General features: G+C 46.8%; 1 protein-coding gene across 3 annotated transcripts in view; it reads right to left on the bottom strand.

Moving 5' to 3' along the window:
• Nucleotides 1-7,329: 7,329 nt before the first annotated feature.
• Nucleotides 7,330-17,791, bottom strand: part of LOC134957454 (aldo-keto reductase family 1 member A1) — a 71,099-nt gene continuing 60,637 nt past the window's right edge. For all 3 annotated transcript variants that reach the window (XM_063939398.1, XM_063939397.1, XM_063939399.1), the window contains one exon: nt 7,330-7,590. In XM_063939398.1, coding sequence (XP_063795468.1) covers nt 7,525-7,590 — 66 coding nt within the window. In that variant the 3' untranslated portion in view covers nt 7,330-7,524. The remainder of the gene's footprint in view (nt 7,591-17,791) is intronic.

The following is a 17,791-nucleotide window of genomic DNA, read 5'->3' on the forward strand; positions in this document are numbered from 1 at the left end:
ATGCTGAGAAGCAGAGAGCAACTGCCTGGAAAATTCCATCAGCCTATTGAATATGATTTTTGCCAATACCTTTCTTTCCATATTGAGGAGTGCTATGGGGCGCCAGTTCTCAACACGGACCGGGTCCTTACCTTTAGAGAGTAAGATAAGTGCAGAAAGCCTCATGGAGGGAGGGAGTTCACCCTCTGCCAGGCCACTATTAAAAACCTCCACAAGACGAGGTGCCAGGACGTCTGAGAATTCTTTATAGAATTCAGCTGTTAAACCATCTGGCCCAGGTGTCTTTTTTGATGTTAAACCCCCAATTGCTTCTCTGACCTCCTCCACAGATATCGCACTCTCTTTGCAATCAATTGAGGCATCTGTTTCCACGAGCCCTTGTATCCTCCCTAGAAATACCTCCATCCTTTCTCTGCTAAGTGCCTTCTCGGACAGCAGATCAGTGTAATAGGTTCTGATGACTTCCAGGATGCCCTCTCTCCCCTCCTGCACGACACCCTTTCTATCAATCAGACCTCTGATTTCTTTTATCTTGATCCTTCTCCTACAACTCTGGTAGGGATCCGGGGAGTGTTATTTTCCGTAATCCCTCTCCTGAATCAAAGACGAAAGTCGACTATACTGCAACTGCTGCATCCGAGATTTCACCCGGGAGATTTCCCCATCATCTCCTCTTTCAGAGATCAGGAAATCCAATTTCCTCCTCAGAGTACAGTAGGCACTTTTCTTTACCAAGTTTTTCTTTGCTACCAGCCATTTGAAAAACCCTCGGGTCCTCTCTTTGACCTCCTCCCACCACTCCGATCTACTCCATCCTGCCTCCAACAGTGTTTCCTGTGCTTGGAAGAATTCCCTAAAGGATTGTCTTACCTTCTCTTCCTTCAGGAGCTCTGAGTTCAGCCTCCATAGGCCCATCCCTTTCGAGATGGACTGTGAAGCATTCAAAGAAAAAGTCAAGAACCCGTGATCCGAAAATTCCACCAACCTTACCTGTGAAGGCAAAGTCTTGGAAGTTTCTTTAACGAAAAACCTATCTATTCTGGATCTACTCTGACCACTAAAATAAGTGTACCATGTGAGGTCTGGGTGATGTCGAATATGAACATCAACCAACCCAGCCTGCCTAACCATTGACACTAAATAATTTGAATCATAGCCCAGGTTTTTTTTGGCACCTCCCCTGTCTTTTGGCCTAACTACGGCATTGAAATCGCCACCAAAAACAACCTGCTGGGCCGTAAAAAGAAATGGCTTGATCTTCTTGAAAAGGCATTTCCTATTCCAGGCTGTCTGGGGCCCATAGATGTTGCTCAGCCTTAGGTCATGCCCTCTCAAGGTGACATCTAAGATCATACACCTTCCAATTTGTAACTCAATAACCTTGTGCACAGTTACTATGCCGGCAAAAAGTACCGCCACCCCACTGTAAAGCTCATCTGCAAGAGACCAATAGGAGGGCCCACCTCTCCACTCGCTTTTGGCTTTGTGGAGAACGGCCAACCTGCTAACCCGGGTCTCCTGCAAAAACAAAATATCAAAATCCTGGTTGTTAAAAAAATCAAAAGCCATAAACCGAGCTTTATCGGAAAGAACGGAAGCCACATTAATCGTGGCACATCGTATAGGGTGGAGATCCATGTTTCTTTGGTGATTGAGTTTCAATACCCATTTTCCTTATTCACTTCTCCCCACCACCTCCTTCACCATCGCCACCACCAACACCACATTCCATTCTTACGACAGCCTCACCTTCTTTCATCCCGGCTCCCTCCACGCCTGAACCAGGATCTGGGGGTTTCCGGGCAGGATCCATTGAAGGCGAATCCTTCTCTATTGTGGATTCCTGCACTCCCTCCCCAATTTCCTCCATGTTTGATTCTACATGATCACCTTCCTCCTTGTCCTTCCCCACTAATGTAGATCCTACCGGGTCCCACTCCAACTCACTTTCTGATTCTTTCCCTGAAACCTCCGTCAAACTTCCTTTTCTCTCCTTCTTTCTTCCGCCTTCCCCACTCCCTTTCTCTCTCTTCCTTCTCTTCCTTACTTTCCTTTGCTTTAGCACTAGCTCTCCTTTTTCTCTCATTATTTCTCACTCTTCTTCGTCCATAGGTGCTCCTTCAAACCTATTGAAAAGTAGTACATTTTCTTTAATTATCCCTGCCTGCCTTTTTCCTACCTTTACTACTAGTTGGAACCCCTCATCTTTCTCTTCCTTTCCTTCCTTTCCCTTCCCTCTTCCTCCTGCCAACTTCCATTCCACCTTCCCTTCCTGTACCTTCACTGATCCTACTTGCACATTTTCCTCTTTCTTCCGTCTCCTTTGCCCTCCTCTGTGTTACTAACTCCTCTACACTTTCTCTTCTCTTCCTCCATTCCTTTGTTTTCACCGCTTCCGGGCACCTACTATATGGGTGGGTTCACTATGATCTGCCGGCGGCCGGGCTCCCGGCGACCAGCATACCGGCGCCGGGAGCCCGGCCGCCGGCTTACCGACAGTGTGGCGAGCGCAAATGAGCCCCTTGCAGGCTCGCCACGCTACAGGCACGGTGGCGCGCCACACTATTTTATTCTCCCTCCAGGGGGGTCGTGGACCCCCACGAGCGAGAATAAGTGTCGGTATGCCGGCTGTCGGGATCCCGGCGCCGGTATACTGTGCGCCGGGATCCCGTCAGTCGGCATACTGAAGACCACCCATATGGGTGACCTTCACCCCCACATAAATTGCAATGAATTATATTACATGTCTTTGAAGTATGGCCCAGTCCGCCGCATAGATTGCACTTGACCGCGTCGCATTCATGGTTCAAGTGCCCAGGGTCACCACACCTGAAACAAGTCTTTGGCTGACCCTGGTAGAACACCTGAATGCGATCGCGGCCAATGTATGCGGCGGACGGCAGGTGTTTTACACCTTCTCCACTTCTCAACAAGTGCACGTTTGCTGACCAAGTTCCCCCCCAAACCCCAAGTGTATAATCAGCTTTTTCCAAACTTAATACCATTTCGCATTGCCTGCTGAGCCAGAATTTGATGTCATTTTCCGGTATTGTCTCATTTCTTACCAGTATAGAAACCTTAATGCTTTCAATCCTCCCCCTCATGAAAAAGGAAAATTGATTGAAATAACCACCTTCCTCTAGGTTAGTTAATTTTGAGAAGCACCCCTGCATCACCCTGTTTGCCATAAAGGCCACGTCAAACTCTTTCAAGTTCACAGGGTGGATGCAGGAGTACAATTGTCTGGCCGAGAACCCTAGGGCAAAGAATTCCCTCAAATAATCTACCTTAGAAGGAGTTTCCCCTTTCCCAATCCATTTAAAATGGATTATTTTTCTCCTTCCAAAGCCTCCCGCCTCCCCTCCATCTCCCCAAACATCATCACTTTGTCCTACTGTCACTGGTTCACTCAGTACCTTAGATGTACCACCTTTACCTGCAACAGGGACAGGGACAAACACAGGGGCAGGGGTTGGAAGAGGGACAAATGCAGACTTCATTTGCATACATTTTATAACAGGCACGACATTTTTACTTTTATCTTTATGTTTTAATGTTTCTGTACTTATCAATTTTGCTGCCGCTCGCATCCTCTCTGGCACTTGCAGTTCTCCATAAACAGTGTTCACCACCTCCATCTCCTGTTTCGACAGTGAGCTTTTATCCAGTCTCGGCTGTCCTTGCACCAGGCTTCTCCATATTCCCTCCTTCTTTATTTGTTTTATCATTTTTACCTGTATTTCCTTTATTACCGCCTTGGTCCCCCTCCCCCCTGAAAAGCCCAAGTGGGCCCCCTCCACCCAAACAAATTTCTGGAGCCCCCCTTGCCTCCTTCACTCCTCCACCACCAGGGACACTCATTTTCTGCCTGCTGTTTCCAGCCGCTTTGCAGATTTCCCCGCTGACCGGGACTCCCGCTGACGTCACCTTCCTTTCATTCGGGATCCCCGCTCGGGTCTTTTCTGTCTCCTTGCTCTCAGAGTTTACCGCTCTGGCCACCGCTTCTTGGTCTTCCTGCTGCCTCTGCATCGCCACTGGCTCACCTTCGTCCACGGACCCCAGCTTTTCCTCCGTCTCCATGGCAACCGGGGTTTCCTTCACGTCAGTTGCCGTGTCACCGGGGTTCCCTCGGCTGATGCATTTGTCTTCTGCTCTCGGGACCACCTCCACACTGATGTCACAGGGAAATCCTTCCTGAAGCCGCGCCTCCTGCACCGCTGGCTCCTGCTGCGCTACAGGGTAATCCTTGGACGATGGCAATGCTGTTAACCCCTGTTGCGCCGGCAGATTTTCAATACTGCTTTTCTTACAGCTTTCTTCCCTGGAAATTATCATTTTCTCCTTAATACGAGCATGGTACAGTGTCAAGTCCTCTATTTGATTTCTATACCTCTGCCTCTCCCACAATTGACCTTTATTCCATCTTTTCTTTGCTGTTATAATACGGTTATTAATTTTCTTTGACTCCATTATTAGCTCCTGTAATGACATCTTGGATAATATTTCTTCAGTGTCAGATGCGTCTTCAGAAGAAGAATTTTCCCCCAATTCTGACACTTCTTCCATGCTGCTTTCCTCTTGATTAACCCCTAACCCCCCGGTATCCGCAGATTTCTCCCCAGGGGCTGGCATGCCCCCGAAAGTACTCTCCGCTAACTCCAGGGGCTCGGGGGATGCATCATACCATGAAATTGATTCTTCAATTATAATTTTAGCTTTTCCAACTAGCGGCACCTGCCTCTCCCCTCCGTCCCGCAGCTTCCCCCCAATCCCCTCACGGGGGCCTCGGCCATTGCAGCATTCTCCCCGGGAGCTGCACTACCCCCAGGGATACCTGCTGCTAGCATGGGAAGGGGGGCTGCCCTGGACAGGGACCCTTCTCGGGATTTGTTTCTTTGCTGTGCCGTTCGCCGCTCCCCTTCTCCGGACGGACCCGCAGACACCACTTTTCCTTCTACGGGCGGACCTTTCTCAGCTCCGGGATTCTCTGCTCCCACCGCCTCTTGCTTTGAGGTGCCCCCCCTTTGCACGGAGGGGGTGCTTTGCCTACCTCTTGTTTTCACAGGTCCCTGGCATTCAGCTTTAGTCTCCTGCATCTTCTCTTTTGCTTCCTTCACAGCAGCAGCCGCCGCAACACGGACAGATGTTCTGATGTTCTCTTTCTTTTTTACTTTAGCTGTGGAGGCCAACGGGCCTCCCCCTTCTTCATCATGATGATCGGGCACCACCAGGCACCCCCTGATGTTTAGGAATACAAGACCCAGCCTGGGCCCTCCAGGCAGGGGATTCCCCTGCTGCAACTGCCCACTCCCAAGCTCCCACAGCTGGGAGAGGGGGCGGGATCCCTCAGGTAACCAGATGGAGCCCAGGAGCTCCTGCAGACACGTCCAGAACTGAATAGTATACTGTCTGTGTGCATTTGGTGTCTTTCCTGTTGGGGCCTGTGTGCGCATTTGGTCTCTTTCCTGTTGGGGCCTGTGTGCGCATTTGGTCTCTTTCCTGTGGGGGCCTGTGTGCGCATTTGGTGTCTTTCCTGCAGGGGCCTGTGTGTGTTTCTTTCCTGCGAATCATATAGAGGGTGGGCTGTATATTTTAACAGTCCCGGGCCTCATGATTTCTGATGGCAGCCCTGCTCAGAGGAGCACCACTCATACCATAGTCCATATTTATATGGTATATATTCCCTTGTTATTCTGGTTTATTCATATATTTGTCTTTTGTGATAGCCTGTCCCGTGCCAGAATCTTACGAGTTTATGCTAAAACACAGCAAGCCTAAGTATATACAGTAACATGCAATGTGTTGCTGGCAGGGCTCATATATAACAAATGGCTCAAGCAAGTAGATAAACAGCGAATATAATTGTCTAATTATCAGGAGGTGATAAAGTAATAACTGGACAATCCTATACATAAAATGTCATCTATAAATATATCAAGCCTATGGGCCTAATTCAGACCTGATCGCTAGGGAGAGTTTTTGCATCCCTGCGATCAGGTAGTCGCCGCCTACAGGGGAGGGGGAAATCGCTGTGCAGAAGTTTGCGCAGTCTCTGCACAGACCAGGACTTACTCTTCCAGTGCGATGATCGGGGCCGGAGCTGACGTCAGACACCCTCCCTCCAAACGCCTGGTCCCTCCTGCGTTTCTCCGGACACTCCTTAAAAACGGTCAGTTGCCACCCACGAACGGCCTCTTCCTGTCAGTCACCTTTCGATCGCCCGTGCGATTGCTTTTCTCGCACATCCTGTTGCTGCCCGCCGATCCCGTTGCTCCGGACCTACGCGCCTGGGCATTGCGGTGCATACGCATGTGCAGTTCAGACCTGATCGTAGGCAGTACGAAAACGCTGCCTAGCGATCAGGTCTGAATTAGGCCCTATAGGCGGAAGGGAATCTTTATATTTGTTAGGCATTCGCAATGCCAACATGAGAATGTCGGCATGATTATAATGTAAACATTAAACATGTTGACGCTGATGTTATGGTGACACTGTTGGCATGTAGGCAAAATGTTTTCCCTGTCATTATGTCCCGGTCCCTAACAGCAATGTTAACCCTAACAGTAAATCCAGCCTCATGGAAATGACAACGTTATGACAATGTAGACAGTTTGCAAGTGGCGACCTACTGCTGTCGACACCATGACTGCATACCGGAGGAAGATCAATATGTTAATATGTGTGACTAGTCCTCCAGTGCTTCCCTTTGTTCACACCCCATTATTGGTTACTAGCAGACAGATCTCTGAGCAGTGGTGTATCTACAGAAGAGGGGACCCGTGTGCAGCCTCCATGTGTGGGCACCCTTCTCTCCTGTAGTGCTGCTGTTAGTGTTCTCTCCTGTAGTGCTGCTGTTAGTGCTCTGAGCAAAAGAGACTCTGGCACAGTGCCAGAGACAGCAGCACTTGCGCAGGTGTCCGGGAAAATGGTGCTGCGGCCATTTTTCCGGAGACCTGCACAAGCGCTGTAGACTAGTGCTCAGAGCGCTAACAGCACTGCCGGCTACGGGAGAGGAGGGGGCCCACACACAAACACCGATGGACACCAGACGTAAGTATAGAAGAAACAGGTGCGGTGTGGGCCCCCTCTGGACCCAGGGGCCCGAGTGCACCCACTATAGATGTGACACTGTCTCTGAGGAGCTTTTGGAAGTGTCTAAGCTCTAAACAGAAAGTGTCTGAAGCATCATTTTGTAGGTGTAAGGTGGACTCATGTGCATATAACTGCAAGTGCACATAGACAAAGGAGCGGGGTTACATAAATATCCCTAAATTGCCATAACAATGCCCTATTATTTATGTTATGAAAGAACTGCAGCCATAAAACTACTTTGGAAAAGGGGTCATTTATTGCATAGTCTGGATACAGGGTCCTGGTCTGGAAATGAGGAGCAGCGATAGTAAGAGGGTACAGAGACACAAAGCGGTGACTGCGTCTAGGCGTGGGCAGGCTGCATAGGAATACACAGATGCTGTAGCAGAGATCACATGGGGCGTCTCAGGAAAGATCAGCGTTGGAATAATCTCAGTATGGATCATTAAATGGATACATGGGGTGGCCGGCGTCCCTTGCAACAGACTTTCCATCCACCTGTAAACGGATAAAGGAATTAAATGGATAGAATGTGTAATATTTATTTTCTCTAACGTCCTAGTGGATGCTGGGGACTCCGTAAGGACCATGGGGAATAGACGGACTCCGCAGGAGACATGGGCACTTTAAGAAAGAATTTAGATTCTGGTGTGCTCTGGCTCCTCCCTCTATGTCCCTCCTCCAGACCTCAGTTTGAATCTGTGCCCGGACGAGCTGGGTGCTACTTAGTGAGCTCTCCTGAGCTTGCTATAAGAAAGTATTTTGTTAGGTTTTTTATTTTCAGGGAGCTCTGCTGGCAACAGACTCCCTGCATCGTGGGACTGAGGGGAGAGAAGCAGCCCTACTCTCTGAAGATAGGTCCTGCTTCTTAGGCTACTGGACACCATTAGCTCCAGAGGGATCGTACACAGGATCTCACCCTTGGTCGTCCGATCCCGGAGCCGCGCCGCCGTCCCCCTCGCAGAGCCGGAAGACAGAAGCCGGGTGAAAGAAGCAAGAAGACTTCGAAATCGGCGGCAGAAGACTCCAGTCTTCATATGAGGTAGCGCACAGCACTGCAGCTGTGCGCCATTGCTCCCACACTACACCCACATACTCCGGTCACTGTAAGGGTGCAGGGCGCAGGGGGGGGGGCGCCCTGGGCAGCAATTAGAGACCTCTTTGGCAAAAGTTTGCATAATATACAGTTGGGCACTGTATATATGTATGAGCCCCCGCCAAAATTGTACATGAAAGCGGGACAGAAGCCTGCCGTCGAGGGGGCAGGGCTTCTTCCTCAGCACTCACCAGCGCCATGTTTTTTCTCCACAGCACCGCTGAGAGGAAGCTCCCCAGTCTCTCCCCTGCAGTTACACGGTAGAAGAGGGTCAAAAGAGAGGGGGGGCACATAATTAGGCGCAAAAATCAATATAAACAGCAGCTACTAGGTTAACATTAAGTTACTGTGTTATTCCTGGGTTAATAGCGCTGGGGTGTGTGCTGGCATACTCTCTCGCTGTCTCTCCAAAGGGCCTTATGGGGGAATTGTCTTCAGATGAGCATTCCCTGAGTGTGTGGTGTGTCGGTACGTGTGTGTCGACATGTCTGAGGTAAAAGGCTCCCCTAAGGAGGAGATGGAGCAAATATGTGTGTGAGAGGGTGTCTCCGTCGACAACGCCGACACCTGTTTGGATATGTGTAATTAAGTGCTAAGGTGAATTTATTGCACAAAAGATTAGAAAACAGATAGGGACAGACATGGGTAGATTTCCTATGTCGCAGAGACCTTCAGAGCCTCTCAATGCTCACTATCCAAAATAATAGACACTGATATCGACACGGAGTTTGACTCCAGTGTCGACTACGATAATGCAAAGTTACAGCCAAAATGGCAGAAAAGTATTCAATATATGATTATTGTAATAAAAGATGATTTGCATATCACTGATGACTCATCTGTCCCTGACACAAGGGTACACATGTTTAAGGGGAAGAAAGCTGAGGTAAATTCCCCTCCTCTCATGATGAAAAAGAGCGGGAATCTCCAGACAAGAGACTGCAGTTTCCCACAAAGAATTCTCAGGCAGTATCCTTTCCCCACTAGGGACAGGATATGATGGGAATCTTCCCCTAGGGTGTCACGTTTGCCCAAAAGGTAGCCCTGACGTAACAGCTATTCTCAGGGATCCTGCAGATAGCGTGCACATTCTGGTACACTACTCAGACCGGCGATTGTGTCGGCATGGGTTTATAGCGCTGTGGCAGCGTGGACAGGTACCTTATCAGCAGAGATTGAGACCCTAGTATGTATGTATATATATATATATATATTGTCGAAGTCAGAAAAATGTCTTAATGCACACTGCCATATTTGCACCGCACACTGGTCCGTGCTGCGCATGCGTACGCTCTCCCGTGGAAGCGCATACCCGCAATAGCGTGCACTCGCACGCGCAGTATGCGCATTTACGGTAGAGTTTATGTGATCGTAGCGTGCGACTCATTCGTTACAAATATTCACAATTAATGTATTTCATAGATCATGTTCCCCTCAATAGTTTCTGTAAGTTTGGTTTAGATAGAATGTCCCTGAGCGGAGGAATCCCTCTTTGTATTGCACGAAGGGTCTAACAGGAGTCATACAGCAGTGTTTGATACCCATCGGAAGAGTATTTAATTAGCAATATTCCGGTGTTGGTTTGGAGCGTATTAATCGCTCGTGCGAATAGTTATGGACATAAGAAGTTTATGTCCATTTCTATGATTTGCACATACTCAGGTATGCGGCGGGAAACCCAGTTCCCCACCCACCTGAGCTGTTGGAAATCAGCACAGCCCACCTGTATGAATCAACCTATGACCTTTGGTTACAGTACAGGGCCGAATTCCTGTGTCCAATAAACTGTAGGATTGTAGGGACTAGGAGATTGCATTGTGTGTGGGGCATAAATAGGCAGACCGACCACATCCAGCTCTCACTCTCTCATCAACGGTTATCTGCTGATAATCGGGAGCTGGATATCGAGGCGCAGGCGATCATACCCTTTGTGCGTAAGTTCTCTCCGTAATCATTGTCTTTCTGCGAGCCAATATCTCTCTCTCTCTCTCTCTCTCTATCTCTCTCTCTCTCCTCTTTTCTCTTAAATACTTCGTAGTATTATAGTATTGTATTGTATTGTGTTAGACCAGGATAGCATTGTAGTTTATCCCTTAGTTAGGTGTTTGGTTAGGAAGTCTTTGTTATATTGTAGTGTATCATTTGTACTGTGTTACTCTTTTACAAGTATACTAGATATAATACAGATAATAGGCTTTGGAACCCTAAATCAGTATTTGTGTATTTACTATAGTGTTAAGTGTTCATTTGAGCGTCGGTGACGCTCAAACAGCTTTGTAGGTAGTCAGGTTACACAAGGTTGCATTTACACCCTGTACTCACATTAAGGTATTCTGTGTGTTTCATTGGTATAAGGTTTAACATAAAGGTATAGTGTCGTGAGCGTCTGCACCGCTGGTGACCTCCTCGTGGTCTCTAGCGTACACTACGTAACAGCGAATCTTTCCCCTAGACTTAACCAATAACGTGTCCTGTGATCACTGGGCCGCGAGCGAACGTGACGCTTGAGCGTCTCGCCTACGGCTGAGCGATCGCTACGCAGATAGCGTACCATTACGGTACTTCTTAAGTAAACAGCGTACAGTGTTCTTAGCTTCATAAGGGTTGGTTATACGACAAAGGAATTTAGCATTGTCAATTGCGGGCTCGCCCGGTCCTTTTCACATCTGCACTAGGTAGATCAGCAGACTTTATCCCCCAGCAAAAGGGTGGGAGGTTGTCTCGCAGTTGCTGACGGGATAAGCGTCTGCTTCGCTTAGGTAAAGAGTGCTGAAGGAACCCGGTAACCGGAAGTAAGAACAAAACGCTTGTGTCTTTTTAAAACTGTTTATTTTTTTCTTTTGTCTTGCATACGCACGCATATATACCTGCATTTCTTTTCACTTGTGTATTTCATTTTTCGTATATCACTATTCCTGTTTGCCACATTTTTATAGTTGATAGAAAGGGCTAAAAGGAGATTTGCTGTTATTTAATAATAGAGGTAATAGTTAAAGTATAGAACAACACACGGCTTGTCCGAGAGACGAGGCAGCCAGTGTGCAGTGTGGATTGCGGTAGATGATCAGGGATCATCTACATTGATAAAATATATATTGTGTTACGGTGGATCCTTTGCATTGCGTACACGTGTCGCTAACAAAGACTAGCGTACGCAATCCAAAAGGCAGACGCACGCAGCGTACATTACGCAACGTAGCGTCTGGTTACGCCCACGTAGCTCAAGTTGTGATAAAGTTGGATTTTAGCGCAAAGCGATAATTAACGCACAGCGATAAATAACGCGAAGCGGTAAATAACGCAAATCTATTTTTGGAAAATCTGAAATTTAGTTTAACAGATCCTGCTCCTAATTGGTAACACACTTGGCCTGAAGACAATTTCTGCGCAGAAATAGATATAGAAACAAAAGTGTACATGTGTTGAGTGAGTGTGTTTTGTATACAAAAGTTTATACAATTTTAAAGGTGGAACCAAAAGGAAAGTCGGGTACTCGTAAAGGGACATACGTGTAAGTGACATATACGGTGGCTAGGGAGGCATCCCTGGTTAAATAATATTTGAGCATTAGAGTATAGCGGACCATAAGGTAACAAGACCAGGAGGTCATAAGGTAAAAAGGTCCGCTATAAAAGTCCAGTGGCACAACGCCTGGGGTGTTGGTGCAGAACCCATATAGGCCATACAAGCTCTGGTTGAAGGAATCGCAGCCGGAAACATCGATTCCATTAATCTTTCAGTACATGACAAATAGTGCTCGCGTACTGAACGATTGGACCGCACGTAATTGTGTGCAGTAGTTAGTAATCTGACCTCATACCATTAGAGAAAAGTGGTCACAAACGCTACTTGTACATTCTGACGTGATTTGTGTAATTTTTTATTTTTGGAAGGGAAGTTCGCTGGTCACTCAGGAACTATCTAACAACCCCAACTTTACTGGAAAGAGTAAGTGTCCTGCGGGTAACCCTCATATGTTCCAGTAAACTGAAGGTTCCATAGGGGCCCTGTATCGAGTACGCCAGCACCATATCGGTGTGATCAGGTCGTATTGGTCGAGGTGGGCGAGTGAGTGGGGTACTCGGTAAACCGCCACCGCCGGCCTACTGTGGAGTAATTTGGTTGTCTGTAAAGGCTTGCTGAAAACCTTGATACAGAAAATCCAAGGAGGACTAAGCAACACCTACAGACGATGGGGGCCAGTTGCTCAGGTAGGGGGCGATCAACCCAGGTTCAGGTTGATTCGGAGAACCGACCAGTCGGGTCGGCAAGATACATTATGTGTGAAAAATACGGTAGTCACACAGAGGTTTTATGTGATGAATGGGAGAGAATGACTGTACAAGACAGGGACAAGTTCCCAAGAATAGGTAGCTTCAGTCCAGATGTGTTACAAAATTTAAGGAGGAGGATATGTCTCGTAAAATCATCAAAGAGACGAATTCAGCATCATGATTACTTGCAGTTATGGCACCAGGAAGGTGAGATACAGAGAGGTTTGGCTCTGGCGGCGGGAACTGGGGCGGTCAGGAAGCTGATTGCCACAGCTCCTCCTCCACCATACATTGCAGGAGAGAGGTTGATTGCGGAGAGAAACGCACTGGGTTGTAAAACACAAACTCTTAGTAACCCTGTAAATGTAAATGATGTTAACCGAATAACTCATGCAAGTATTAACCCGTGCAAGTTGTACCCTGTTTTGAACCTTCCTCAGGAGTGTGAACAAGAAGACGATTCGGCAACAATTTCAGCTCTCTCTCTTGCGGCCACCATATCAGAGACCACAGTAGGCACAGCGACACCCACGAGATTAGTGAAAGCCCCTAGCGGAGGGATAGGTGAGGTCGTGTCAACGGGTTGTCTTATTGATAGATGGGAAGGACCATACCAGGTCTTATTGACTAGCACCACAGCATTGAAGGTTGCTGAGAGAGAGACTTGGGTCCATTCATCCCACTGCAAAAAGGTTGCTGACCCAGAGAAGTCCCGTGATAAGGAACAGACGGTAGAGGTTGTATCACTGGAGTGTCTGTTTCAGGAGGACTGAGGCGGCACCTGAGCCTTGAAGATCGAAAGCAGCTGTCGACTCCCCACTCCCTTTTATTGTTTTTCTCCACTTCCCATCCCTTCTCCCTTGATATTTCTTTTTCCCCTTTCTCATTCTTCTCCATTTCCTCCTCAAAGATGGACTTGCCCCAAGAGACTGTAATCCGGATTTTGATGTTGACCATGATGTTGACCAGAGCAGTCTGTTCCGGCGAGAGTACCATAGAGGTCGAGAGAGGTTCTGGAATGGGTTCCGATTATGATGATGGAGGTGTAGTTTTCCAAGATCAACCAATCCAACAAGCAAAGGCGAGTATCAGAAAACGATCCGATAGAAGAAATTGTGATGGATTGTTAGCTGAAGAAAATTGTATCTGTAGGCTTTGTGATAATCTGGTTGAAGATGGATGCATAAAGAAATGCCAATCTAGTTTTAATATCCATATGGACCGGCATCCATTGAGTGACTATCACTCTCTAGTGGGTAACGTATTAAACAAGACCGATTGTTGGGTATGCTCTCAAGTACCTCAGGGTCACAGCAAATCAGGGCTAGTACCATTTCCTTTAACGTTAGGGGAGGTACTTGAGCTAAGTGGTGGGAGACCGGTGGACCGGAGGTTTAACATCTCCAGCCCTCCTAGTTTGAAGCTCCACCAATACCATGTGGATAGGTCCCTCATATGTTTTAACATCTCCAATCCTAGAAAACCGGGAAATTGGGAAGTGTCATGGAGCAACCTTACCATGACCTTTTCACACAGAGCAGATAGAATGCCTACAGATACAGAGCTCGTACGCCACATAGCCAGTAGAGGAAAATCTTTTCGGTATCGATATACCTTAGGAAATAGGATTACTAAAGTTGGAGAGGTATCACCAGGATACTGTGCACATATCGTACAAACTGATACGTGCATTAGACAGATGGAAGAATTAGGGTCAGGAGATTTCACCTGGAAGGTTTGTAACATGGTCATGTCCTTCTCCGTCCCTTATGTTCTCCCCGATGATGCATATTTCATATGCGGGAGAAAGGCGTACAAGTGGCTTGCCCCAAACTCTGAAGGATTGTGTTATATTGGAAAAGTATTGCCTGAAGTGATGACTGTAACACATGACAAAATGAAAGACATACACCGTGGTGCCCAAGCTCCTTATACTCACACTCACTACGAACACCGAGTTAAAAGACACCTGTCAGAAAGGTTAGAGCATCCGGCCTCTGATCTTATCCATGAATCCACCGGGATTCAGGTTCTGGTAGCGTTAGATTTCACTCGTACCGCTCGAGGAGTGATGAATTATAAATACATTTCCGCACTCGCCAATTTGTTAGATAATATCACTGAAATGTATGATGACACGTTTAGATACACTGGAAGGGAACTCCAAGCTTACAAAACGGAACTAGTTCAGCATAGGATGGTTCTTAATTACCTTACAGCAGTAACAGGCGGATATTGTGTTACATTGGCAACACAGTACGGCATAAAGTGTTGCACGTACATCACAAATAGTACCGAGGATCCGGTAGAGGTCATAGACCAAAAGATGGATGATATTCTGCAATTAAAATGGGAATTTCGTCGGAAACACAATCTCACCCTTGCTGCTGTAGGTAATGAGCTGACTGGTTGGGTGTCATGGTTGAACCCGCGAAATTGGTTCTCCGGTTTGGGAGAGTGGGCTCAAGGAGTCATAATGGATGTTGGAAAGTTTCTACTGTGTATCTTGGGTGTCGTTATATCGATTGGATTGATATTTAGATGCGGGCAGGCTTTGACGAAGTGTAAACAAAGTACGAAAGTGATGAGCTTGAGGAGTGAGGAAACTGTAATTAACCTGGATTTGATTTATGACCCAATGCTAGAAACCATGACGTAATGATGTAATGAGTATACGGTCCGTCTTTCACCCATTTCTATGTTTTCCTCCGAGGTACAAAGACCCACGTAGACGAAGGATTTGATGAGCCAAGGGGCCGACAACGGAAAGATGGAAAGAGGAAGAGCAGACGACCTGATATACAAGATTTTGATGGACAATGCCATGGGTACCCCAGTTTCCCTAGGAACTTTAAAATCACGCTAGCCCAACATTTTTTTGTAAATCCATGGACGTTGATTGCTTTACTCACGATTTATGAGCAAAAGCACAAAGAAGAAGACTCCAAGCAAATGACACCAATCAAGACCTCAATCGACGAATGTACATTTCCCTGACATAGAATATCATTGCATTTTCCATAAGTGTTCTTTATCTTCATCTCTACAACCCTCAGGTAATGACACACATAGTCGATAGGGAATACAGGCACAGATATCAGCAACCACATACCTCCCCCATTCATGTATCATCAACTAAAATGTGCATCCCCATTTTGTTGCAACCACAGCCGAAATGAGCTCGGTGGAGTTTGACAGCCCATCCACAGACCCTTAGTACGGGATAAGAAGGAATTCAAATGTATACTTCGCAATACCTCGAAGCTTGATTTACCACACGTACGGCACGATGATACATGACCCCCCCAAACATGGACTCATACACACATGCTTCTACTTTCTCACTAGGTCATACCCTCTTCACACCTTCTCCTCTCTCCTCCCCTACCCAACCATGGAAATCAATTAACCCCTGACTTACATTTTTCTCCTTAAATGCTTTGTGGCAGTTATTATTGACTGCCAAAGGGTGGACTGTCGAAGTCAGAAAAATGTCTTAATGCACACTGCCATATTTGCACCGCACACTGGTCCGTGCTGCGCATGCGTACGCTCTCCCGTGGAAGCGCATACCCGCAATAGCGTGCACTCGCACGCGCAGTATGCGCATTTACGGTAGAGTTTATGTGATCGTAGCGTGCGACTCATTCGTTACAAATATTCACAATTAATGTATTTCATAGATCATGTTCCCCTCAATAGTTTCTGTAAGTTTGGTTTAGATAGAATGTCCCTGAGCGGAGGAATCCCTCTTTGTATTGCACGAAGGGTCTAACAGGAGTCATACAGCAGTGTTTGATACCCATCGGAAGAGTATTTAATTAGCAATATTCCGGTGTTGGTTTGGAGCGTATTAATCGCTCGTGCGAATAGTTATGGACATAAGAAGTTTATGTCCATTTCTATGATTTGCACATACTCAGGTATGCGGCGGGAAACCCAGTTCCCCACCCACCTGAGCTGTTGGAAATCAGCACAGCCCACCTGTATGAATCAACCTATGACCTTTGGTTACAGTACAGGGCCGAATTCCTGTGTCCAATAAACTGTAGGATTGTAGGGACTAGGAGATTGCATTGTGTGTGGGGCATAAATAGGCAGACCGACCACATCCAGCTCTCACTCTCTCATCAACGGTTATCTGCTGATAATCGGGAGCTGGATATCGAGGCGCAGGCGATCATACCCTTTGTGCGTAAGTTCTCTCCGTAATCATTGTCTTTCTGCGAGCCAATATCTCTCTCTCTCTCTCTCTCTCTATCTCTCTCTCTCTCCTCTTTTCTCTTAAATACTTCGTAGTATTATAGTATTGTATTGTATTGTGTTAGACCAGGATAGCATTGTAGTTTATCCCTTAGTTAGGTGTTTGGTTAGGAAGTCTTTGTTATATTGTAGTGTATCATTTGTACTGTGTTACTCTTTTACAAGTATACTAGATATAATACAGATAATAGGCTTTGGAACCCTAAATCAGTATTTGTGTATTTACTATAGTGTTAAGTGTTCATTTGAGCGTCGGTGACGCTCAAACAGCTTTGTAGGTAGTCAGGTTACACAAGGTTGCATTTACACCCTGTACTCACATTAAGGTATTCTGTGTGTTTCATTGGTATAAGGTTTAACATAAAGGTATAGTGTCGTGAGCGTCTGCACCGCTGGTGACCTCCTCGTGGTCTCTAGCGTACACTACGTAACAGCGAATCTTTCCCCTAGACTTAACCAATAACGTGTCCTGTGATCACTGGGCCGCGAGCGAACGTGACGCTTGAGCGTCTCGCCTACGGCTGAGCGATCGCTACGCAGATAGCGTACCATTACGGTACTTCTTAAGTAAACAGCGTACAGTGTTCTTAGCTTCATAAGGGTTGGTTATACGACAAAGGAATTTAGCATTGTCAATATATATATATATATGTATATATAGAGATATATATATTAAAGATGCTGTCTTAAGAGATATATATATATATAAAACATGCCCAAAGAGACATGAGTATACTGGGTCCTAGAGTCAAAGCTATGTCGATTTCTGCTTGACGTGTCCTGTAGAATATGCAATGGACAGATGATGCCGACTTAAGAGGCATATGGAAGGCTGAGGATTGTGTGGAGAAGGGTTCTCGGACCTGGTCTCCACAGCTATAGCTGGTAATTCTGATATTTTGCCTTATATTACTGCACAGCCTAGGAAAGCATGATATTATCAAATGCAGCTTTTCGAAACAAAGAAACAAGAAAGTCCGAGGTGCGTCCTTTCTTGCCAGAGGGGGGGGCAGAGGAAAGAAGCTGCACAACACAGCTATTTCCCAGGAACAGAAGTCCTCCCCGG

Source organism: Pseudophryne corroboree, chromosome 9, assembly GCF_028390025.1.
Source record: "Pseudophryne corroboree isolate aPseCor3 chromosome 9, aPseCor3.hap2, whole genome shotgun sequence".
Classification (NCBI taxonomy): domain Eukaryota; kingdom Metazoa; phylum Chordata; class Amphibia; order Anura; family Myobatrachidae; genus Pseudophryne; species Pseudophryne corroboree.